This window comes from Apodemus sylvaticus, chromosome 11, assembly GCF_947179515.1.
Source record: "Apodemus sylvaticus chromosome 11, mApoSyl1.1, whole genome shotgun sequence".
NCBI classification, from domain to species: domain Eukaryota; kingdom Metazoa; phylum Chordata; class Mammalia; order Rodentia; family Muridae; genus Apodemus; species Apodemus sylvaticus.
In genome coordinates this window covers 83,529,804-83,555,770 of record NC_067482.1, presented here as the reverse complement: position 1 = coordinate 83,555,770, position 25,967 = coordinate 83,529,804, and the positions used below count along the sequence as shown (strand labels likewise).

At 48.7% G+C, this 25,967-nt stretch overlaps 1 protein-coding gene across 7 annotated transcripts in view; it reads left to right on the top strand.

Moving 5' to 3' along the window:
* Tns3 (tensin 3) overlaps positions 1-25,967 on the top strand; it is a 240,450-nt gene that overhangs the window by 133,635 nt on the left and 80,848 nt on the right. For all 7 annotated transcript variants that reach the window (XM_052199263.1, XM_052199269.1, XM_052199266.1 and 4 more), the window contains 6 exons: positions 4,228-4,340; positions 5,007-5,067; positions 5,843-5,918; positions 16,556-16,685; positions 16,935-17,000; positions 18,065-18,169. In XM_052199263.1, the coding sequence (XP_052055223.1) occupies positions 4,228-4,340; positions 5,007-5,067; positions 5,843-5,918; positions 16,556-16,685; positions 16,935-17,000; positions 18,065-18,169 (551 nt within the window). The remainder of the gene's footprint in view (positions 1-4,227; positions 4,341-5,006; positions 5,068-5,842; positions 5,919-16,555; positions 16,686-16,934; positions 17,001-18,064; positions 18,170-25,967) is intronic.

Here is a 25,967-nt window from a genome sequence, read left to right as displayed (position 1 = left end):
TCAGGCCGCGTGGTTTTAGCTCACCAGTGTTCTAACACCGATGTTAGAGCCACGTCTAGTATGGAAATGAGTCACTCTGATTGTCTTCTAGTTAAACTTTATTGACCCGAGTCGGGTTTCAGATCCTCATAGGCTGCCTTCGAGTCTACAGCATCAGCTCCTTGAGGCGGAAGAGAATTTCTCTTGGATGTTCCCTGACAGCCTGTTCTGGCCGCAACATAGAGTATCCCCTGAAGTGTCGGGGTGCGGCTGTCAGGGAACAGGGCTTTCTCTTTTTGAGGCACACACATAATTTCATTGTAGTTTTGTCCTAACTCCAGAATTTGTCCAAGAATTCTGAAGGCAGCTGTAAAATGGCCCCCATTTTGGAGATAAGGTTTTGTTTTAGCCCCAAACCTTTGTATGTGAGCCTTGATCCTTCACATCTGTTGTCTCCAATCCAAAGGCAGGCTGGGCCAGCAGACACGATGATTCTAGTGGTCTGGGTCCACTCAGACAGTTTGCGGTTTGAAAGAATGTGGGCTACATTGTGGGCCCGTGGTTTGGAGCCAGGCTATGGCCTGCTTTGAGCAATAGGCACCACAGGGAAGCCGCTTTTTCACATTTGAGCGTATTATGTTGATTCCACTTCAACAGCCCTTGTTCGGTTATGAACCCATGAAGTATTATTTTTCCACTGAGCACTTTCCAAAATGGCAACCTTCCTAAGACTTGCATGGAAGCAGAGACATAAACAAGATGCAGCTCCCACAGATGCCTGGGCTCCGCAGGCAGGCGTGGCCACCAGGCTCACTACTTACGGAAGCAGTGGCTTCTAAGGATACTGGAAAGTGTGAGGAGAAGGGGGAAGATCTCATTTTAAAGTGCTTCCAGCTCGGCAGGGTTCAATTTTGCATTCCAGTCTACTGCTGGGCAGCGCCTGAGATTAGGGTTGCCTTCTTTCTGCCTTCTTTCTGCCACCTTTCCTGTTGCCTGCATTAGAAGACACAAACCAAATAATTATTGAGTGGTCTAGCAACTGAAAGGATATTGGGATAAACCTCAGGAAACGTGGGAGAGGCCAGAAGAATGTGATGATCACACCCATGGGCCGTGCACCTCACTGTTGTCCGAATGCCCGTGGACAGGGGTGTGCTGTTCTGCAGGTTATGTTAGGACCAAAGTCAAGAAATTATTTGAAAGTAAAGATTGCAGTTAGCTCTATCAAAGATGAGGGAGGAACTTAGGGTTTGTGGCTGAGAGTCTCAACATTTTAAGCAGCCATGGACAAAGACGGAATCACCCAGAGCCTTCCACAGAAGACTGGATCTAGATCTTTCTATCACCTGCAGATACTCAAGGCCTTGCCATATAATGGCCCGGTATTTGTGTAGAGCTGATGTGTATGCTTCTGTGTTGTGTATCCTGTGTGTTTTCATATTTTTATTAGTGTATAAGATAATAGATTTCATTATAACATTTGATAAATGTATATTATGTATTATACTCATATTCATACCCCCTTATCCTCTTTGGTACCTCCTCTTCCCACTGGTCCTCCTTCTTACCCCAAACAGTGTGTGTGTGTCTCTGTGTGTGTGTCTGTGTGTGTGCACATACATAAAACCCAGCTCACATATGAGAGAAGACATATTACCACAAAGGTCTTCAGTTCAGCCACTTTGCTTTCTTCTTTCAGGCTGACTATCCATCCACTCTAAACCTTCTAGTTTCCAAATAACACTGAACACAGCGTAAACACGGAGCGCCTAGCTGTTACCCTGTCCCGGCTGTACTGTATAGGGACTCATTAGGGGGACACGGGGCAGCAGTCTCAGATATAGCCTGCATGTCTCAGGTAAAGATCGGGGTTCTCATCCTCCAGGATGTGGAGGCTGGTTGAAACCATGGACATGAAACTTGTAGACAGAGGTTTATTGTGGTTTCTCTTTGCGTGGGTCCACTGTGAGGGGAGCGCTCTCTAGTGGTCAGCTGGGAAGATGACAATCATTAAGAGCAAGCAAGTTTCAATGAGGAAAGACTGAGACAGAGGTGGGGATGGGGTTGTTGTTCAGATGAGGGTCTTCTGTCCCTGAATGGGTGACTTTCTGCCTCAGCGTCCTCACCAGCAAGGTTGTGTAGAAGCACAATTCTGCTGTTGTCATCTGTTGCTGCACAATGGAAGCCTTTTCTTTTTTGTTTTTGGTTTATTTAGTTTATTTATTTTTTAGTCAGGGTCTTATGTAGCCCAGGATAACCTTAAACCTGTGATTTTCCTGCCTCTATTTCCCTAGTGCTGGCATCACAGGCATGTGACCATGCCTGGGGTCAGGGGACAGCAAACCAAAAAACATATGGGGCAGCAATCCCAGAGAGTCAGCCGGCATCATGAAAGATCCCACCTGTAGTACTGTTAGGAGCTGGTGGCCTCTGGGCAGGGAGATGTCGCAGCTCCCTGGAGGGTTTGTCTCACACGGAGAGTGGGAGTCACAGATCTTCAGGCTGCAGAGCCACATGGGTTTTGCCATGTCTGAGGAAATGTGAGTGAGAACTCTGTCCCTCCTAGTGCCTGGGTTGGGTGTGTATCAGAGCAGATGTGACCATCACCAACACAGAGCCCTCAAACCTCCAAGTCCCTCTGTGTGAAGATCTGTCTTATCTGAGGAGGTTCACTGAAGAGCCACCCACAGCAGGTCTGGATTGCCACAGAGTCCCTTCACAGGAAGGACAAGTCAAGGACACTCATTTCCTAGTGTCCAGGATCACCCAGAGCTGGGAAGAGGGTGGAGCTATCTCCAGCAGGGTCTTAGGTATTCCACACTGACCTTGTGTGTAAGTAAGTCCATTATGTTTTCTCAGGGCCGCCCACCCAAGGGGACTGCTGTGCACAGGGCGCAGCTGATGGGACACAAGATGGTTCTACCCTTGTACACCTCTTTACAGGAGGCTTGGGAACTTCTTAATCTGAGTAAACTCGTGGAGCAGTGTAGAGGCTGGACACCCACGGCCTGCTTACCCGAGTCTGTGGGGACACCAGGCCTCTGTAACTTGGGAAGTTTTGCCCTCACTATAACAGCGTAACAGTGTGCCACTGGAAATGTGGGATGCTGACGACACCTGTCACTGTGGATTTTCCCTACAGTGAAGTAGATTGTATTAAAGCTTTCTGAAAGGGTAGATCCCAAGATGGGAAACCACTGAAAGTTTTCTGTTTGGTTAATTTTGCCTCCAAATCAGCTACTTAACCATGATCTGGGGCTGCACTCCAGTGGGCGTTTGAAATGTTTTTGTTGTAAGGTAAAAGCCATGACTGTTCATATAGGGCGTGGGTGATGGTCACTTCCTGTTTGCTGCATGGACCATTAGTTTGATAGCAGGTCATTTCTTCCCTCTTGCAATGAGTGTAGTACTCTGTAGGACATAGGCCAGAAAGGAGGCAGATTCCAAGAGACATCTTGAAGGCTCTGGTGAGGACTGGTTGTAGTGGAACTGCTGTCAGGGGCCTTAGGGCATTGGTTGGCTACCTCTGGGCCTCCATGGGAGCAGGGTACGTTTACACCAGGCAGGGCAGAGGAAGGAATGGTGGAGGCGGCATCAGGCTGCAGGGTACAGCTCATATTCTGGTCATCGCTACCATGGCATACCTTAGGAGGAACCTTTTTGATCACACACAGTGTAGAAACTTCTCTCTTGACCAACATGTGTGTGGAGGGGTGTGACAGTCAGCTTGGATACCTGAAGTCGGTGCCTGGAATTCATATGGCAAAAGTCACATCTTTAGTATGTGTGGGTGGCCATGGGTGAACCTTATCAGGTGAGACGAGGCCCCTCTGGAGATGTGTGGCGGTGGGAAGACACAGGAATCCAGGGGCTATTGATACCAGCTGTTCGTCACGGCTCATGTGAGTGGAATGAGCTACTGGGTGCGTGCCCTGTCACTGACTGCGGTGCTGGCCCTGTTGGTGATAGGCATGGGGACAGGTGGGGAGACCTGGTCCAAGGCGTGAGCATCCGTGTGAAAGAGATCCTTACACGTAAGTGACAGTGTCAGCTGTTCTCAGAGCTGTGGGTGGAGCTTCAGCGAGGCGGTGACCCTCCACACCAAGCTTAAGATGATAATTGCTATTTTTGAATACAGTGGGACAAGGTGTCCCCAGGGTCTCCAGACACAGTTTCCATGCCGTACTGCCTGCCGCTGAGACTCAGCAGCTGTGAATCGGCTGGAGTCTTAGACACTGTCTCCTGCAGGTACGTGCAGTTTCTCAGTGGGCTACTGTCTAGAGCCACGAAGATGAACACCTCGCCCCTGTTCCTGCACTTCGTCATCCTGCACGGCGTCCCCAGCTTTGACACTGGAGGAGGTGAGAGACTTCCCAGCCCAGGCTCGAGAGCAGCCCTTTCCTCCTGCGATATCTAGGTTCTGTACCTATGGTTATAATGTGTGTGGTGTAAAGCTCTAGCTTTGTGAGGTGAGATGAAACCGTTAATTACAGGAGGGACAGGCAGTTCTGAAGGGATTACAAATAGCCCTGTAGGCAGGACATGACCTCCTGCTAGGCCAGGGTCAGCTGAGTCAGCGGCTCTGTGGTTCAGCTGTGTGCTTCTTCTCAAGGTTTCCATAGCTTTGATGAGATAATCCAGCACAGTAGACCATCCCGACTCAGGGTCCTTCCTTCTTCCTCCGTGGCATATTCCCTGACTCCCTGTTTCATGTAGCATATGACCAGAGAGAGACCTTGCCCCCTGTCTCATGCAGATGCTCACAGCATGCGTCTGGGCCAGAGCTTGTCTCCTGCTCCCTGGCTGCATCCAACTCGGTGCTCAAACATCAGTTGGTTGTAGCTGTGGCTTCTAGTCCCCCTGATCATCAGGAGCAAGATGAATTTACAGAGCTGTCTTTAACCCTTCACCATGGCCCTCCGGTGAAGGCAGCCCTGTGGTTGGAGGTCTGACCAGTTTACTTTGTTGGTAGAAAATCTGTGCCTGTGTTCACGATCCTGTCTCTTTGGCACGTGCCTCTCTTTCAGCTTGCCGGCCCTTTCTGAAGCTCTACCAGGCCATGCAGCCCGTGTACACATCTGGGATCTAGTAAGTGTCACGAGTGTGCCACGCTGTGCTGGGTGTTTAGCATGGCTTGGGGGAGGGATTGTGAAATGGTTGTCTCTCCCACACGAAGTGGAGCGGTGGGGCCAGTCATGCCAGCATCCCTACGCTGCTGTTCTGAGAGGTGCATGGTCCCTGCATCTCTAACTGCCTCCAGTGACGGGCTGAACGGTGGAGCCTCCAGGGTAGAGGGGTGCCATTACTGCTTGGAAGCTGGTCTACTGGAAAGCTCTAGGACAGAGTCCCCCATGGGTTTTACTTCCTGTAATGTTTCAAGTATCCTCAGAGTTTGTGTAGCTTCCTGAGTTTGGTTTGCAGTGATGTAGATAGCACTTTGCTCTCAGTAACAGAAAATTTTGAACAAGATGGTAGATACCTTGGAACCCAGAAAGACTCATTATTTCTTTTCTGGACTCAACATGTGCCCCCCAACCCCCACGTGCGCGCGCTCCTACTCCCATGCAAGGATGACACTGTGGAGATTGTATCTTCCAATTGTCATAGAAGCAGGGTCTGTCCCCAGCTCAGAACCTCTCCTGGCTGAGGCAGCCGTAAGCATGACTTTTCCAGTCTGGGGTTATGATGGTGCTAGAATAATTCACCCCAGCTCAGATTTCTCAAACTTTTTGAATAATTTTCACAAGGTAAAGCCTCTGGGTTCTGGGCTATTTGTGTAAAATCTAGCCATTTTCTCAGCTTGTACTGTGTGGCCATGAAATCGTGGAACTGTATAATGAGCTATTTTCTTGTTCATCTGAAGCAATGTCGGCCCTGAAAACCCCAGCAGGATCCGCATTGCCATAGAGCCGGCCCAGCTGCTGAAGGGCGACATCATGGTGAGTACCCACAGGCTATGACCATTGTGTCAGCCACCCGGGACAGTGACCTGCAAGGCAAATCGATTTCACCTTAGTACAGAATCATCCAGTTTACAACCTCCTTCTCAAAGAAGAGAAAATAACCAACAGGAGAATGAAAAACAGCATGTTTCTAAGAGCTTTAATTTGTGAGGAAAAGTATTTTAATTATAGTGACAGATCTTTGTACTTGATCATCTTTTATAACAGAGCTCCTGGGTCTGTGCAGAACAAAGTCCCTACTCAGCCGCAGCCCTCTGAGCATCCGTTGCCTGACCTCCTATGTGATCCCGGGCCTCATCGAGAGCCAGACTGTAGTGTGTAACCGGTGTTGTTACAGCGTGGTTGTAACGATCAAAACAGCGATTTCTCCAGATAATTTTGTTCTTGGGGGGAGATTAGACATTACTTTTTCCACCTCCTGTCTGTCTTGACTACAAAGAATCTATATGTGTAAAGTAATTTTAGGAAAGGTTTTGTTAGAAAGCCTGCGAGGCATGTGTACGGCTTCTGACATGTGTAGAATAATTTAGATACGATCTGTTCGTGGTCTTGGCAGACCTACATTGTTGAGATGACAGGTGATTTAGGAATTTGTGTTGCGTTTCATTGTAAATAGCTCACCCAGAGTGGGCACCTCCCTGTCTTCAAGGACAGATGACTGACGCCCAGGTGGGAGGTAGGGGAGCCTGAGATGAGGAAACTGACTGGAGGCTGGACCCGCAGCACCCATCTCCCTCTACTTTCTGGAAAACCAAGGCTAAGCCTCCACCCGAGCTTTCTGTTCATGGGCTGGTGGCTTCCGAGTCTTCTAAGGCTGGAGAGCAGAGTCGGTATAGAAGCTCAGTCTGCTGGGAGGTGGCCTGTCTTTCCCCCAGTGCCTTCCTCCCTGTCTTCCCATCTCCTCTTGTCTTTCCTCATATACCTTCCTTCGTCTCCATTTTCCTCTTTCTCTCTCTCTCCGTTCTCCCCTCTCTTTGCCCCACTCAAATTTTGAATTTTTTACTCAGGCGTCTTGAGCTTCGATCTGTTATTGTGTTTCTGTCGTTGTTGTTTGGTTTTTTTAGTTTCCCGTCTTAGCGCTGGGCACAGGAAGGAGAGGGATAGAGAGTGGTTTCTTCGCCTTGGAGATGGCTCCTGGGGACATTGGCTGTATTGGGGAACAGAATCTGAAGGCACTGCAGAGGCCAAAGGAGCCTGAGGTGGACATAGCTGTGTGGCTCAGGAAGGCCGTGGTGGCTTGGCCTCACACTTCCTGGTGGGACCTTCCCTAGTGTGTGTGTCTTTGTGAGGAAGCTCATTGTGTTGGAAAGGGGGCATACCTGGTCTTTTTCTCTTTTTGGGAGCTGTGGCCTCTGCCTAGTGAGGACCACGCTTAAATTTTGTGAACATGAGAGGAACAAACTCATATCCGTATCCCTGCCTGACACTGAGATGTGGGGAGGGGGGAAGGGACAGGATGGGCATGAACCACACCATGCCATCTTGTAGCATTTTCAAGCCTTGTCACTATCAGAGAGGTTGGTCACCTCCTCTCCTCTCTAGAGGAACCCCTGGTTGGCACCCCTACCTTACGCTGTGTGCCCTGCCCTGTAGCAGGCAGCATAGTCAGAACACAGGCCCCAGTTAAACATTGTACACACTGTGGTCGCTGGGAGATGGATCTGTGCAGATGTGAAGCTGTTGAGAGGGCCTGTGACTGGGAGGTAACTCTTGGTCACTGAGGTGGTTCAGAGAAAAATCAGCTGACACAAGGAGCAAATGGAGCTCTGTGTGGGTGAGGAGATGTTTATGGTAGGCGTGCCTGGACTTGGCGTGTTCCTGGCCCCGCGCATCCGTGTGGAACTGGCTGCCGCTTTAGCTCAGGAAAGCGTTCCTGTGGATTGCTGCCATTTTCCAGTTGGCTAGGTGAATGGTGATGTGGGTAGCATCCAGAGGCCACCCGGAGGCGGTTCTTATCACATGTCAGTGACCCAGGGCTATTGAATTACATTTATTAGCAGACTAGTATTTGAAGCCGTTAACCTCAGGGGCTGTACTGCTCTGTCCCTTTGCAGGAAGTTTGAACTGATGATATTTGAACCTTCACAAAAATCTTAATTTCCAACTTGAGCTTACATGCCCATTTGGTGCCAGCTGGGGACAGTTGTGGGGTGACGGCCAACACTGGGGTAAGGGAGGTTGTTGTGGTAATAATTAATCTCAGTTGGGGGCTTCTACTGCACCTCCTATCATTCATTTCCCAAATAAATGGGTTTTTTTTAACACTCACCATTTTTGGCCCAGGCGAATGGGGGGACTGCTAGGAGCTGACATGTCTTGATGTCCCAAAAGATCTTAAAATAATAAAATTATGTTTCAATGCCATACTCTGTGAGTCTCTGAGGCTTTTGAAGACCATTTATCTATTTATAGCATATCTAACAAATGTTGCCTATCTCCAGGGACCTATTATCTGTTTAACCCAGGTTGTATATTTCTGTGATAAATCTAGACTACTATCTAAGAGCTTGATTGACTATTAACTTGTATTACTTAATTATTTTAAATAGTTTGTAATAGCAGCTATTAAAAGGACTGGAACTAATTCTTGTATTTTTATTTTAAACATTTATTTTTAAGTACACTGTAACTGTGCTCAGACACACCAGATGAGAGTGTCAGATCTCATTACAGATGGTTGTGAGTAACCATGAGGTTGCTAGGATTTGAACTCAGGACCTTTGGAAGAGCAATCAGTGCTCTTAACTGCTGAGCCATCTCTCCAGCCCCTAAGCCTAGTATTTTTAAATGAGTTGCACAGGCATAATACCTATGTAAGAGTTGAAATTTACCTATGTAAAAATACTTATGTAAGAGTTTAATTGTAACAATTAACCTTAATTCTGTATCAATATACAAAGATTCATGCTAATGAAAACCTTAAGTCTGTATCAATATATGGCATTTGTACCAATGTAACAAAAATAACCTTACTTGAGGATGCCAACAGCTCTACATTGAAGAGTAGAGGAGGCATTGAGTAGTCAGGGAGGGACTCAGTGCCTTGATCCCATCTAGGACATTTCGTCACTGTGTTTCTCCTTCTCTTTATAGCCCATAGAGCTCATGAAGTCCTGGACACATTTCTGTAGTCTTTGAAATGGAGGGGTCAAGGCAGGGACGGCGGCAGCCCCTGGGAGCACAAGGCACCTCAGAGCAGTGCTGCCTCAGAACCAGAAGCAACTTAACGTGAAGTGTTTTTAGAAGCAGAAAGGGAGTAGCAGTGAGTGTTTGCGTGATCCCAAGAGCCAGTGAGCCTGTCCTGGGTGTTCTACTGACCATGAAGCATAGCCAGGATGGAGGCCAGGAGCCAGCCTCTACTGAGAGCTGAAGTGAGGGAGCTTCTGAGACCCACAGACCAGGGCCATGGCAGGTCGGGGTGTCCTTTGGGAGTATGTTGCAGTTGAGTGTAAGTGTGAGGCTTCTGTTGAGTTTGTATCAAGGAGAAGGGCTGTGCTGGTTAGATTTGCTGCGAGCACAGGCTCTGTCCCTTTCTTCTTGCTGGTCCCCCTGGCTGGTCTCACTTGTTTAGGCTCCTGCTAGATGCTGTTGCACGGGGGTACTTAAATGGTGTTCACGTGTGTTTACACGGATTCACACAGATGCTTACATGGATGCTTGCAGATACTTACATGGGCACTCTCAGGCACTGGGACTTTCTTTCTCATGGTTCTGTGGATTGGAAGTCCATATCTAGTGGGGACTTGGTTTCTTGTGTGTAGTAGCAGCATGTCCCTGTGTGCTCCTCTCCAGGGTGCTACTTGCATTCAGAAGGCTTCTGATTCATCATGCCTGGGAGCTCCCATATTCTCCTACTGTCCTCATGGAGTTCAGGGGCCACAATACAAGTTGACATCTCCACGCTTGCTCTGGCTGCTGCCTGCCTGGCATCTGTCCACTCAGGAACTTCTCTGCTTATTTGCTGGGATCTTCTGTTTGCCTCTGCCTAGGCGCCCAAACCTCCCGGTCCTCTTCCTGTCTAATCCAGGTTTAAAAAAAGGAAAACTTGAGCAAAGACCTTCCACTGCTGAGCTCAGTGGCAGTGCTCCTCTCCAGCCACGAGAGCCGCGGCACCATATCTATGGGCTTGCCTCACGGACCTGGAGCAGAGCCTTCCCGAGATGCCTGGCAGCTGCCTTTGAGCTGATGTTCCAGCTCTCTCCCTCCTGCCCCAGCTGTGTCTCCCCTTTTTCTTATTTGGGCTTCTCCAGACAAGTCTCAGTTAGACAGAACTGGGGGTGCCTTCCCATGGATGTGCGGGCATGGTGTGACTTGGACCAGTGTCTTAGGTTTGTTCCTGTGGAAACAGAAGCCCACTATGTTGGAAAGCTGGGGAGCATAGTGTGAGATTCAAGCTTGAGGGCCTCTGGAGGTGAACTTCATGCCACAGGACAGCTGACTCCTCCTGGGTGACTCATTTCCATTAGGAGTGCTGGCACACAGGAGGTTCTAGATCTTTCCACAAGAGATACTTGGTTTCGATAAGCCGATTTCCTTCCTGCACCCATTTTCATTCCTCACATGGAATATTTTTAGGATTGCGTTGTGATTTGATTTACACTTCCTGTGTTTATAATTCTTTTTTTGTGTACTCTGCACTTTTTTTTCCTGCAGTGTTATCAGATAGGACGTGGGAGACATGGCAGCTGACAAAGGTATTTTTCCATCACAGTGTAATTTTTCCTTGCACAGTTCATAGAAATGCCTGCTATGAGGTTGAACTGTTGTCATTCAGAAACCTGACAGCACTTTTGGTCCATTCTACTCTGCCAAAGCGGCCATGACCAAAGGACACTCAGCGCAGATGGGGTGGCTTGTGAAAAAATTTCTGTTCTGTTCTCTTGCTCTTGTGGGGCTCAAAGTCCAAGATCAGAGTACTATCAGGGTTGGTCTTTCCTGACCTATGTCGTAGGTAGGTGGTCTTACCAGAATCATTTCGCTGAGCCCTAACCTCTTTTTACAAGGATGCCAACTATAGTTCATCCAAGCCAAACCTGATGGTCTTACTTAAATGCCCTTCATAAAAATGTCATCTCAAGTAGAGTCCCATTCTGAGGTCCTGGAGCTTTTGATTTGTGGGCATAAAAGGGTATTGGTTAGCCCACAGTGAGTGTATTCTAGAATGTGTGGTATGATTGACAGTCTGCTGTTGGTGACTGGACACCTTTGCTGGGGATTATCACTGGCCATCACTGGTGGTCAAGTTCCTTAGCCTTTGTCCTAAACTAGCTGACATAGGAGTTTAGTAGAGATATACTCGGGGCATGCTCTCCGAGTTTAGACTCAAGTGCTGGATTAGCGGGATGGGCAGGCAGGTAGCTAGTGCGGTTGGCAGGCTGATGTGTGCTCAAAGACGGACTGAAGTCCAGTTACAGTAGAAAAGACGCTTCTCCCTAGACAGGTGCAAATGACTGCGGCATAGCTTGCGACTGCTCGGCCCAGAGGGTGCAAGGTCAGGAGTCCCAGTCACTCAGATCCTAGTCTGTGGAGCCTGCCTTGTGCCATCGCTGCTGCCAGTCCCACCTCGAGAGCTTACGAGAGAGAAGACGCTGGAACATGTTCTGTGCTGGCGGTGCTCCCATGACAGCGAGTGAGCTGAGCCTCCGCCAATCCCATGTCCCGGGCTTTGGCAACTCTGGATTACCCAACATTCCTCCTCTACAGCCTGGCCCAGCTCTGAAGGAAGTGAATAACCCTTCAAGGCACAGGCCAGCCTCTGCGGGTCTCGCCTTGGCGCTGTCCTTTACTTCTGCCCGTACCCACGTGACGCGTTGTGCTGTGTGTGTAGTACACAAGCCGGAAGGCTGCGGGGTGGGGAAACGCATTAGGCTCAGGTATGCTGGGGGTTACATTTCTCACTAGGGATCTGGAAGCCACTGTGACTTGGCTTGGAAAGGACCCCGCAAGGGGCAGAAAGTGTGTCTACATTTACCTCCCAGAGTCTGCACTGTCACTGGTCCTCTTTGAGAGCAAGCTGTCCTTGGGTTGTAATGGTGGAATGCTGCTTCCCGGACAGTCCTTCATCTTACTGCTTCTAAGAGGCACCTTGTCCCCTTAAGCCAATCAGAATCTTCCTTCATTTCAGTGACTGTTGCCCTGTGTACAGTTAGTTACATCTGCCTCCACTGCGATAGGTGGCAGAGGTAGCAAGGCACAGGTTCAGAAGAAGGGATGGCCAGGTATTAGCTGTGAGTGACCGAAACGCCAGGGAAACAGACTGTTAGATCGTTTAGTTGGTGACCAGCAGATGGCGCTGTGACTGGCGACAGCAAAGCTGACACTGATATATCTGCTTTGTGCCGTCCCTCTGACCTTTCCTAGCTGACCTGCTCCTGCTTCAAAGTACTGCTGTGGTCAGGTGTGAGGCCCTTCCCCGGGCAGGCTGCCTGTAGCTTACATAACCTGCTCAGGAATTCACGCTGCTGCAGGCCCGCCAGGAACCTGGCCGGGAGCCTGGGGCCTGAGCCAGCTTGCCCCCTCCCCTGCTCAGCACTTGGTCCAGGGCTTGTAAACATCTCTCCATCTGGCATGCTCCATCTTGCTGCCCTGCCTTGGCAAACCACAGCCACTTGTACTTTGTCTTTATGGCTGCTGGCTTTGTGACCAGTGACTGGGCTTGTGACTACAGGTGAAGCCTCCTTAAGAACTTGCACAAATAGCGCCGGTGTTTGTTGTTTCTTACAGTGGGCACTTGTGTATGACCAGGGAAAGGTGGAATTGTGCCCCCAAGCTGCCCCAGCAGAGGTTCTGAGGATGGATCTCAGCTGTATCCGTGACTGTATTATTTTTTGGATTTTCCTCTTTTTCTCTGTTATGCTGTGGGCCCAGAACTGGGTCAGGTCTTCATCCATGCCGCCATTCAGTACCGCACCTCAGCTGTGTTTTTGTGGCGACCCATATCTGCTTACCTTTCCTTGCTTTTTGTCTGTGACTTGGCAATGTCGGGACCCTGTAATCATGCTCAGCTTGGAGTGAGATCATGGCCTTAGCATAGATAGCCCCTCCAACCCGGCATGGACCAAGGTGGGACTTCATTTCTCTTGGGGATGCTGCAGTGCTCTCTTTTTCTTAGGAAACATAAGAGGAACTTGGGGTCTCCCTTGTCTGTGTGTAGCACGTCGGGAGGTGAGTGTCTTTAGGAGTTGACTCACCTGGCTGAGGCATTGTTCTTCCTCAGCCTTCCAAGGGCTGGGATCGCAGGCATGTGCCACACACTTAGCTTAAGGACTCAGCATTTTCCCTGGTCCCGGGGCTCCATCCTAGCATCCAGGTGAGGATGTAGATATAGCATTGTGCAAATGTAAGGAAATAAGATTAGGGCAAGGTTTGCAGACTGTTTACTTAGACCACAAGAGAAGAAGACCACGCAGACTTTTCCATGGCCGTTGCCTCTGTCAGCCGGTTTGAACACCAAGATTCCCTTCCCAGAAACATATGCTTCTCGGTTAATTATTAAGTATTATAACTTGCCTTGTTGTTTACTAGCGTGTATATAAGATTAGCTCTAGGCCTTGCATGGATACGGACATTGAAGATGTTCAAATTCCTTATAAAATAGCTAACTGCTTGCATACAACGTATGAACATTTCCTACATATTTCAAATAATTTCTAGATTCCTCATCACACCTGCTAAAGTCTAGTACTCCTTAGTCTTTAGGGAATGGCTACAAGAAGAAAAAGCCAGCATGGTTCTGAAGATGATTGAATCTGTAAGTGCGTAGTAGTCTGCAGCTATGGACAGGATGGAGTAGATATAATCATGGAGATGTCACAGGTAGATTTGTAAGGTCTCTTAATACTTAGTAGCTAGATACTCTTTGGAGTAAAGCTGCTATCCATCTTACAGCGAAAGGATGAAAGGGTCCAAGAGGTTGAACGTCCCCGAGTAATGAGTGATCCTGGTGAGTTGGGGTCAGTGCAGATGCACCTTAGGTGGGCTCTGTGGCAGTGATCATTCAACACCATGCTTATTATGAAACTGTGACCATCACACTGAACTCTTCCAGAATGAAAATATTCTAGAATCTGAAAGCAGAAGATTAGGGTATTTTAGAAACATTCTGTGGAGACTCAAGTATGTGTTAAAACTAGAGAACCAAAGTGGTTTTGGATTGCCCAGTGATCTTTATAAAATGCTTCCTGTCTTAAAGAGCAGCTTCTGGGGTCCCATGTTGAGTACTGTATTGTCTTTCTACTCGGTATTCATAACAGTTCTGATCCTTGACCTGATTACTTGATACTGATACTGAGTGGGTCATTATTGGACCTTCATGTGGGTGACAGAGATTACCAGATCATGGCCTTAGTTGATAGGCCTCTTCTCACAGTCTGACCTGTTGTATTTGTGGGCCTGTGGGGAGTGTGTGTGTGTGTGTGTGTGTGTGTGTATGTTTGTGTGTGTGTAACATTGTCAGAATACCCACAGGAGAGGTCACAGGAAAAAGCATAGCATTGTCCAGGGACAGATCATTCTTGTTGACAATCCTAGGAGTCTTTGAGACCCTGTGATATGACAAATAAGAATTTGCAAGCGGGAGAGCACACCAGGCTCACGGTCCCTGGGAGCTGCCCAGCCTGTGAATACCCATCCTTTTCCTCCCACGCCTGGGCTGGACAGAGTTGGGATGCCTGGGCTGTGAGTCAAAGTGTTTGTGTGTAGCCAGAGTAGGAGGTATACTCAGGATACCTAGCCCCGGGAAGGATCTGGGGAAAGGACTAGGGAGGTGGCCACAGGAGAAGAATACGAGTAACTTGAGTGGCTGGAAGGCAAGCAAGCCCATTGAGAATAGAAGAGACTGTGGCTGTGTTACATCCCCCTGTGCCTGTGGCCAGGATCTCCCGATGCCCCTGTATTCACCCACTCAGGCCCACAGGCCACTCCCTCCTGGCCGTCCTTCCTCACTCTCATGCCTGTGCTTGAGTGGACCCAGCTAGATCTATGTCCCCTGCTTGCCCCGACTTCCTGAGTCCTTGCTTTTCAAATATTTATTCTCCTACGTATGTATACAATTTGAGAGCAAGACTGGTTTGAAAGGGACCTCCTTTTTCTCTCCCATCCCCACCCTCACCCTGGTTACTTCTCCTCTTCCAGGGCAGCCAGAGAAGAACAGGACAGGGTTAGCCCGCACAGGGCTTTGTTGGAGGGCAATGTGGAATCAACCCTGGCTGAGAGGGCTAAACCTTGGAAGGCTAGTCGGTGTAAGGCATGAGGGCTCAGAAGAACATTCTGGAAGGATGATTTGGATCCCAAGGACCATCTTGACAGAGAGTAGGAGACCTGGAGCCAGCCTGCCATTGGTTGTTGGGAAGCCAGCAGGGCGCTTGGGTCATTCTTGATTGTGGATAGACAACTACTAGAGATTGGGGGTGGTGGTGTCTGTGTCTTCAGCCCAGCAGAGGTTGTTTGGGAGGAGCCTGTGCATGCTTGTCAACAGGGAGCACCCCTTGCGGCTGCTTCCTGGTAGATAGCACAGTGTAAACAAGTTTCAGGTCTGCCCAGGGCCGTGGTGCTCAGCCTTCCTGCCGAGGCTTCTTGGCCGTAGGTTTTCTGGAGTTTCCGTGGGATAGTTTCTCTGGTGAGGGAGGATGATTGAGATGTCACCTGAAAGTCTGATGCCCTGCTTCCCATTTCGAGTTGTGAAGTCTGATGTCTTTAAGGAAGACCAGGAAGAGTGCCTACCACAGTTTCCCATGGCATGGTATGCCACCGTGGGTACTGACTCAATGCTGAGTTCAGCTCAGTCTGCCTTGGACCCCTGGAGACCCTGGCAGGGCACTGCTGGCTTGTGGCTCTTCCTCTGCCCACTGAATGACGTCCTTTTCACAGCACAGTGGTCTCCCCACTGTGGCCAGGTGTGGGGAAGCCTTTGGTAGCAGTATAAGACAGGGCACACCAGGCACTCGCTCTAGCCGTGGTCCCATAGTTCCTGCACCCTGCTTGTCAACATAGCCATGCAGGTTGGCTGGAGCTATGCCTGAGGTAGGATGTCACAGCCTTTGTTCAAATCACAGCGGGGATTCTAATACTTCCTTTAAAATGTCACCTCCAGGACCCTGGGCACCTGGAAAAGGGAAGAGTATCAACGCTTGTGTCTCTGTCTGGTCCTCTGTCTCCCTTTTCCATTTCCCTATCCCCTCATTCTAGTCTGTACTCAACAAGCAATAATCAGTGTATCCATGCTGTGAAACCAAGAGGCGTTAAGTGGCAGCATAGAAATTTTAAATGAAAGGGAAATGTCGTCACCGCCAGCTGTTAAGAAGCTAGACAAGAGACCGCAGATGTCTTCTCATACAACTCGAGTCTGAAGGCTGTGATCCATCCCAGATCAGAGGACTGTGGTCTCTTGAGATTTTCCTTCCGTTAATGTAGCATTGGGGGGGGGGGAGGGCAGGGAGACTGTTGGGGGTGTGCTGACTGACTATCGATCGGCCTCCGTGTTATCTTCAGATGTCCACTCTCAGTGTGAACTCTTGGCTACAGCTGTTCCGAGGCCATGCCGTCCATGCTTCTGTGCTAAGCAGTGAGCTCTGCCCCTCAGCCTTTGCCTGTTTTCTCTTCCCCTCTTGAACTAGGTGAAATGCTATCACAAGAAGTTCCGCTCGGCCACCCGCGATGTCATTTTCCGCCTGCAGTTCCACACCGGGGCTGTGCAGGGCTACGGGCTCCTGTTTGGGAAAGAAGAGCTGGACAGCGCCTGCAAAGGTGAGCGGGTGAAGCCCTTGGGGACGGCAGGAGCAGCCTCCTTCCCTGTCTTCCTTCCCTCTGCTGGCGGAGTTGCTGCCAGCATAACAAAACTGAGTTGATCTGTGGGTGAACAACTTGGAGAGACCAGGAGAAGGTTGACGCTGTGGGAGAACGTGGTCTGTCGCAGCTTTGGGGACAGCCTCGCACTGGCTGCGCTGCAAGGGCAGGATCAGTGTGGACACAGCTTGGTGTGGTTCTTTGTTTCAGATGACCGATTTCCAGACTATGGCAAGATTGAATTGGTCTTCTCGGCCACACCTGAGAAGATTCAAGGTAGGTAACTGGCAGGAGAGTGGGCAGCCAGACTAGCTCGGGCTGGAGTCAGTTTTGAGAACCCTGAGCTTATGCTAACTCCTCCCACCTTGGCATATACTTGGAAATTTAACCATGTGCACGTGTGAGTATGCCTGTGAGTGTGCATGCGCATGTGTGTGCATGCGCGTGTGCACATACACGTGTGTGCTAGTTGTGCTGCTTGGGGCCTTGTGTACTCTAGACTTGCCCTACTACTAAGCTTGGTCTTTATTATTTTTTTAGATAGCATATTGGATAATAAGGGATAGGTGGCTTTGAAACGACACTTGGGAAAGACCAAAGGGGAGTATGACTTGCCTAAGGGGACTCCGCGAAGGAGCCCTTGCAGGCTTTTAGTGTTCTTGAGCGTTCGCTTACATCTGTGAGGTACCAACTGCTTGCTTTTCCCCTCAGAAAACGTGTTTAAAAACAATTGCCAGTATACTAAATGCCTGTATACTTCAGAAAATATATTTAATGAGAAATATATATATTTCTCATTATATATATGTATATACATATACACATATATACATATACATACACACATATATATACATATATACACATATACACATATATACACATATACACATATATACATATATACATATATATACATATACACACACACATATATATGTATATATGTGTGTATATATATATGTATATATGTATGTATATATATATGTATATATGTGTGTGTGTGTGTGTATGTATGCTGCTATAGTGAAATGTTCTGATCTGTCTCTGGGCCTCCAGTGTATGACAGTTTCAAGTGTGATTACTTTGTAACCTGGGCTGTGACACCTGATCATCTGGCCTCAACCTTCCCAATACTGAGATTGATTGTATCAGTGTCTCACCACGCTTGGCTACATGATTATTATAACTCCATTCTTACTTAGAAAACAATCACTCTTCTAGTAGGCTCATTGTTAATAGATTTGGGTAGGAACCATTAAACACAAGGCTCACATGTTAATATTTCCTGTGGTATTTCGAGATGCTGGGCTTTGCTAAGTAGCGGTTGTGCCCTGTAGGATCGGAGCATCTGTACAGTGACCAGGGAGTGACCGTGGACTATAACACAGCAGACCCGCTGATTCGGTGGGACTCCTACGAGAACATGAGTGCGGATGGAGAAGGTGAGTGCCTCTGCTTGAACGGGGAGGTGCGGGGCAGAGATGGTGTGTCCACGGCTAGGTCAGCAGAGCTCTGCTCTTGTTTACAAGATGAAGACCCCCTGCACCCCACAGTCCACAAGCTACACGTGTGTGACACTGCCGGGTTCAAAGGTGCTCATAAGGATCAGGCTTGGTGAATTTAGATCGGCAAGTTTTCAGAGCTGTAGTATATGGAGGGCTGTGAAGCCTCCTGACTGAAGCCGGAAGTGTGTTCTGCTGCAGCTTGCTGCCTTCCGTCCTTTCCTTCCTTTCCTGTATGTGCTGGGGAACGCCATGTATTGGTCAGGGGCAGCGCCTACTTGCTGTGTATTCCCAGGGTCATGGACCTTCCAGTACTGTTTATGTTTGCTTGTCTTCCAGCTTAGGCAGACAGACGTCCATTCTCTGATCACCCGCAGAATGGACACTGTGGCTCTCTGGGGATCCAAAAGCAGATAAACAATGGGACAGTCATTTTCTGGGGCTACTGAGAGATGCCCTTGGGATTGATGTCTGGGAAGTGGGCATCCAGGTTTCTTTGGTCTTTAATCTTTTCTGGTGTTAAATTTACCTGGATTACAGAGTGAGTTCCAGGACAGCCAGGTCTACAGAGTGAGTCTAGGACAGCCAGGTCTACAGAATGAGTTCCAGGACAGCCAGGTCTACAGAGTGACTTCCAGGACAGTCAGGTCTACAGAGTGAGTCCAGGACAGCCAGGTCTACAGAGTGACTTCCAGGACAGTCAGGTCTACAGAGTGAGTCCAGGACAGCCAGGTCTACAGAGTGAGTCCAGGACAGCCAGGTCTACAGAGTGACTTCCAGGACAGCCAGGTCTACAGAGTGAGTCTAGGACAGTCAGGTCTACCGAGTGAGTCCAGGACAGCCAGGTCTACAGAGTGAGTCTAGGACAGTCAGGTCTACCGAGTGAGTCCAGGACAGCCAGGTCTACAGAGTGAGTCCAGGACAGCCAGGTCTACAGAGTGAGTCTAGGACAGCCAGGTCTGCAGAGTGAGTCTAGGACAGTCAGGTCTACCGAGTGAGTCCAGGACAGCCAGGTCTGCAGAGTGAGTCCAGGACAGTAAGGTCTACAGAGTGACTTCCAGAACAGCCAGGTCTACAGAGTGAGTCTAGGACAGTAAGGTCTACAGAGTGACTTCCAGGACAGCCAGGTCTACACAGAGAAACTCTGTCTTGGAAAACCTAAAAACAAACAAGCAAACAAACAATCCATTTTATATATTTATCATGGTTATGGGGAGGCCATCAGTATGCCACATCTTGTATTTGTCTGTGCATGTGCGTGCGTGCGTGCGTGTGTGCGTGCGTGTGTGTGTGTGTGTGTGTGTGTGTGTGTGTGTGTGTGTGTGTGTTGAATGTCAGGGAGGCTTGCAGAACTTGTTTTTCTCTTCCTATCACATATGTTCTACGAATCAAACTCTGGTAGTCAGCCTTGGTGGTGCTAATTAGAGTCCTAGTACTGGGCTTGAGAGGGCGCAGGAGACCAGTGGCTAGCCGGGCCACCATAGACCCACTAGGATATTTCATTGGCACAGTCTTATATTTTTATACTACCGCCTGAGACTCAGGCCTGTGTAGAGAAAGAAAATGGAAGTCATGTTTGTCAAGTTAGTGACATTCTCCGTGGAAGACATCAAACCCCAGTGTCTGGAGTTCTCCACATCAGCCTCAACTTCTTGTCCATCACTGAATGGAAGTCTGGAAAGACCTGGGAAGACGGCCTCTGTGGCCAGGGCGAGATTTAACAATCCTGTGTCTCCCTCTTTGTACTGAGAAATCACATGCCTTTCTGTGCTGGGAGGAGGGAATTTCAACAGAGAGGACTGCTGGGCTTTCAAATCCATCTGAATCTGAAGTGGCGCCAGGGGTGAAGTGTGAAAGCTCCGGGCATTAAAACACAGATGAAATTTTGGGGGTGGGCAGGCAGGTGTAGACAAGGCGAACCTTTCTATCTGCATTTCTTCCCAGTGTGAATCATTCAGAAGCCTAATCCTTCAGGTGCCGGTGTAGAAAAACAATTATAGCTGAAAACTTTCGGAAAACTTAACACTGCGCCTCAAAGACCCACATTGTACATAGGGATTGTTGTGAGTCCTTTGCTGGTTTTATTTGTATGGGATTATTAAGAGTCTTAACCCTAAGGGTATATCCTATTGATGTAGGATGGTGTCTGACAGTCCTTTCCCATTGGCTGTGCCTCTGCTGCCTTCTGTTGGAGAAGACTGACAGGCCCCCTTCTTTCTGTAGGAGTGAGTGCACGGCTCAAGGCAGGAGGGGTAAGGGGCGCTTTGAAGAACAGGATAGGGGTACCAATCAAAGTACTGGCCCTGGGATGGGGAGGAGATGTTGACCAGACACACCATTGGCTAGAATAGAACCAGAGAGCTATGTGATGAAGTCGCCGGTGGCTGTGAACCACCAAAGGCCAGGGACATGTGGTCAAGAACTCTTGCTGGATTTGTGGCATTCTTCATATGATGGAAATCAAGTTACTTACATAACAGATGGAATACCCCAAGAGCCAGTGTCCAGGGGTTTAGTTTAATGGATGGAAAGTGGGTGGGACTTATGATATCAGGGCTTTCAGTTTGTGGTCACCTCATTTGCATTCTAGCAAGCAGATGCTTGGAGGGAGGGCCTGGCAGGTCTCCTCACCTCACACCTAGGAGGCACTGAGAGAGGAAAGGGCAAGGGAGAGGACTGAGCCTTTGTGGACATACACGTACCTGCAGAGACTGCTGCTCCTCCACCCAGGCCCCTCTTTCTGTGATGTCGCAATAAGAGGCAGTAATTGCCAGAGACCCAAAGACAGCCATTCCATACTCGGCTGCTGGAAACATTTTGCTACTGTTTTAATTCATTCAGATGTGGTAACAGAATGTCACTGCTTTGTGTCTTGCACAGTTGTGGGGGCTGGAAATGAAGATTAGGGTGTCAGCAAGGTGGCATTCTCCTTAGGTCTGGTTGCATACTGCTCCTTTCTTGCTGTCTCTCCACGGCTGGATGGTGGTCAAGAGAGCTCCCTGGAGTCCCTTTTATAAGGGCACCACTTCCTATCACAGAGACTCCTCTTCCAGGCCTAATCACCTGCCAATACCGTCTCCTTGGATGTTGCTTTTCAACATAAAGGATCTTGGAGGACCACAGACATTCAAATTGCAATAGATATATGTGATGTATTTATTGACTGAGAAATTGATCTGTCTTTAGATATTTATTCTGAGAGTTTCCCTTGGGGTGACTTTTCTCTCGGGAGCTCCCAAGCTGGGCAGTAAGTTCCGGGGAGGGGGGGAAGCTTGTATTGTAGGTTATGTGGTTTCCTGTTCTGGGGCTCTGCAGTTGGATGGTCTGGCTGGTGGCAACCGAATGAAGTTCTCTGAATAGCCAAGGCTTGGCTCTGGGGCCAAATGGGCACATTATTGTCATGCCTTGGCTACATTGTTTTTTAGCAGCACCTGGCTACAGTCAGGTATGACTGTTGAAGGATGGCAAAGACTTTAAAATCCTTGTTCCTCATATCTCAAAGATGCACTCTGGTTGGGGCTTCACTGGAGACAGTGCTCCAAGGCCTTGGACCTCAGTCAGCTATACCCTTGCAGAACTTTAGAAAATTGGGTCGGGGGACAGAGGAGGAGTAAGAAATAGTAGAGTTTTATTTTCTTGTTGGGAATCAACTTGTATTTATCTTTCTGCACTTTTTTGGAAAACGCAGACTATCGTTTTAAAAAAGTACCACCCATGTTGCTGCCTGGCGACAAAGCACTAGCCATTTCTGCGCTTTAGCTCTGGTTTCTAAATGACGCATAAGTGGTTCACACACACTTTCAGAGCCTTGTTTTTTTTTTTTTTTTTTTCCCTTATCTCACCTGCCTGAGCACGTGTGTGCGTCTGTGAGCAGTTCCTCTCAGGTCTTGCTTTGTCACGTTCTGGTGTATTAGACAGGTCACCACAGTGCATTTGATCCTCTCGCTGCCACCCGGTGGGACTTCTGTGTTTCCACTGTTGCACCCAAGACCAAGGCCCGTGCAGAATAGAAAGTTCCATTCTCATGGCTGAAAAGTGAGTCTTTTCCGATGTTCCCCTCTCCCCCAGCACCCATGTCCTCCTTAGCACCTCTCAGGCGGGGAGGCTGGGCTCCTGTGTCTAATTCCAGGCAGTTCCTGGCTCTTGCCAGGGGTCTGCAATCCCAGGCTTGAGGTCCTGGACAGAGCCAGCCCTTGGCAGGCAGAAAGCAAAGTCTTAGCTACATTTCTTGCCAGGGCCCAAGCCTCCAGCGGCATTAGTCCTGACAGCTGTCGGGCGCTTTGAGGAATAAAGGGAGGTTTGGCAGCCTTTGAAACATTTTCTTTTAGCTGAAAACTGGGGCATTACAATGCTGCCTTTCACCCCCACCCCGTCTATGTTTTCTACTGGTCTTAAAAAAAAAAATGGAGCTGAAATATTGACTTAAGCTGCATTTACCTCTAGCAATGCCTGCTGCCCTGGAATGAGGCCGCCACAGCTGCCCTTTGTCAGGGCTCAGGTTAGGAAAGCGCTGTGTTTTGTGCCTGATGTTCTGCTTTCCATGCTAAGAGAAAAGCCATCCCGGAATGTGTTCCGAGGTGAGCAAGAGGCCACAAATGTTCCATCTCCAGTGTGGGAGTGTACATGCGGTCTTCGTTGTTCCTGACCTCACGGGTCTTCAGTCCTGCTGGATGGTGGGGTGGCCTGCTATGCTTGCAAGCTGTGGGGGCCACTGGCCTCTCCAGGGTACTTACTGTCTGTCACCCAGACCAGGGAAGAATGTCCTGAGGTGGCAAGGTGCCAAGAAGCCCGTGGTGTGGGTGTGGCCGCCTTCTGTAAGCCTGGCTGTGCCCTTTCATCTTCATAAACACCTATGAACCCCTCTTAGAGATGAAAGGAACAGCGGTTCCCAAGAAAAGTGAAAAGACAGGGCTGTGGGAGTTTACTGTTGGCAATGCCCTCGGGGAGTCGCGTTGTATTTAGGATCCTTTAGGACAGAGCCCCATCTGCCTTTCTCAGTGTGACACGTGTGCTGGACATCATTGGGTGGATTTCGTTCCCATGGACCAGAGCAGGTGAGGGGTCCTTAGCTGGTGGGGAGATGTAGAATCAGATTGGCTGTGATGGGCTAAGAACCGTCTCCTAGCAGCCTCTGTACTTGAAGGTAGCCAGCATGCTGGTGTGCTGCTGGTGGGGACTCTGTTCCCAGAGTCCTGTCTCCTCCTCTTCCCTGCTGTTTTCTTACACAGGTACTCTAGACTGGCTTCCCCTCCCCATCACTGGGCCTCAAGCCCTCCATTGCTGTGCACATGGCTCTCTGTAGAGCCATCTCATCTCCCATTTAAGTCCCCACAGTGTCATCACCACAGACCCCAGTCCCTTCTGGGTGATGTGTGGGGTTTCCCTGATTTTGTTCTATTTCTATTTGTTCTGTAGAACAAAGTGAGGAACTTACTATCTTTATTGTGTATGTGTTCACATCACATGGTCAGTCGTCTTCATTGTTGGCAAGAACTGGTTTCAGGACTCTTGTCTCAGACACCAAAATGCATGGATGCTCAAGTTCTGTTCTTCAAAGTGAGATATGATTTGCATATAATCTACATGCTTAGACATTCCAGGATCCTTTATAATGCCTACCACAATATTGATACTGTGTGGAGAGTTGTAATCCCTCATTATTTGGAGTAAGGGACACACACACACACACACACACACACACACACACACACACACAAATCTTTATTTTTTGATCTGTGATTGGTAGGTTCCATTGTTCCAGACCCCACAGACATGGTATGCTGACCAAAAGTCCTACTCATATTAATAATATTAATAGTATGGAGGGTGTGCCATAGACTGGAATTTGGAGTGCAAGGATTAGGAAAAAACCCAAAGAGAGTGGTCACTCCATCAGGTGGTGAAAGCAGGACCCTCTCTACTGGGCAGTATATGAGGTCCAGTGGGAACCCAGCAGGTTCTGGTGGAAACTTTAGAACTAATAGTAGCGTACAAGGCTTGTGCCCTATCCTGAAGTGTCACAAAGCTGTGGATATCTTGTTATTTAACAGTGAGGCTGGAAGATCCATAAAGCTTGAAACCCTAGCACAGCACTGAATCAGAGGATGCCCCACAGACATTAGACTCTGGAGGGCAGGGGGGTAGAGGAGGGTTTGTAGAGATCATTAGTCAAGAGCAGCTCTAGACCTGGACCCTGGGGGTTTCCTTATAAGTGGAAGGGTAACACGACCACAGATCAAACAAGGACCAGAGGAAAGGAAGACTCAGCAGTGGCTTGAGGTTGCAATGAGTGTTGCCGGGCCAATCCCAAACCCTTGGTTCCCTGCATTGACCTCCCACTCTGACCACACCCCTTACCAATCTAAGGGTTAACTGTATGAGAGCATCTCCAGATTTCTACTCTGACACTTTAAGGGGATAATTTCCATTCTGGTGCTTAGGATTGGCTTCCTAGACAGTTGTGATTGTGTCCTGTGAGAGTCCCCTCTGCGGCTGTGGAGTAGACAGTCCGAAGGGCATTCAGATCTGCAGTGCTGAGATGGCCAGATCCACTGCTCAGTATGCCTGTCACACATGGCCAATGCTTCTGTTAGCTTCTTGGAATCATGGGGTCCCTCCCATTAGTCGGATGGGATGCTCTTGTGGAACATCTGGAGATGTGTTTCTTCTTCACGTGGTGTTGGCTGCAGCCCTACTCTACGAATGGGCGATTGTCAGATAGGAGAATTTCTCTAGATCTTATTTTTGTGGTATAAACAGTCATGAAGAGGTTTGCCAAAGATCATGATATCTGCAGGAAATATCACTGATGGGGGTTTGTCGTAACGAAACCCAGCTAACATAGCTGTGCATAAGGAGGTTGAGGCAAGCAGAGATGTGGAGAACCAAAGGAGGACTACATGTATGTTCCAGGGTGGTAGTCGTTTGCCATGGTGGCTAGTGACGAAGGCGATGCCAGTCCGAAGTTGAATAGGGCAGGCAACCTTCAGAAGAACTTTCCGTATAGTGCTGCTGGGTCAGTCAACTTTCCTTTCCCTGTGGTAAGATACCCAGCAGAAGCAGCATAAAGGCCCAGAATTTTATTTTATCTCACACTTGCAGAGAGTTCTCAGTTCATTGTGGCAGGGAAGACTGGTGACGGCAGCTTGCATAAGGCTGTTTCTGTGGCATCTGGCAAGAAGCACAAAATATGGATGGGAACTAGGGCAGGTATAACCTTCAAAGGCTTACCTCTAGTGAGGTACTTCCATCTATCTAAACATTCATACATCTATACATACATACATCCAAACATCCATCTATCCAAACATCCATCCATCCATCCATCCATCCATCCATCCATCCATCTCTCTAAACATCCATCCATCCATCCATCCATCCATCCATCCATCCATCCATCCAAACATCCATCCATCCATCCATCCATCCATCCATCCATCCATCCATCCATCCATCCAAACATCCATCCATCCATCCATCCATCCATCTATTCAAACATCCATCCATCCATCCATCCATCCATCCATCCATCCATCCATCCATCCAAACATCCATCCATCCAAACATCTGTCTGTCTATCCATCCATCCATCCATCCATCCATCCATCCATCCATCCATCTATCCATCCATCCATCCATCCATCCATCCATCCATCCATCCATCCATCCAGACATCCATCCATCCATCTATCCAAACATCCATCCATCCATCCATCCAAACATACATACATCCAAACAT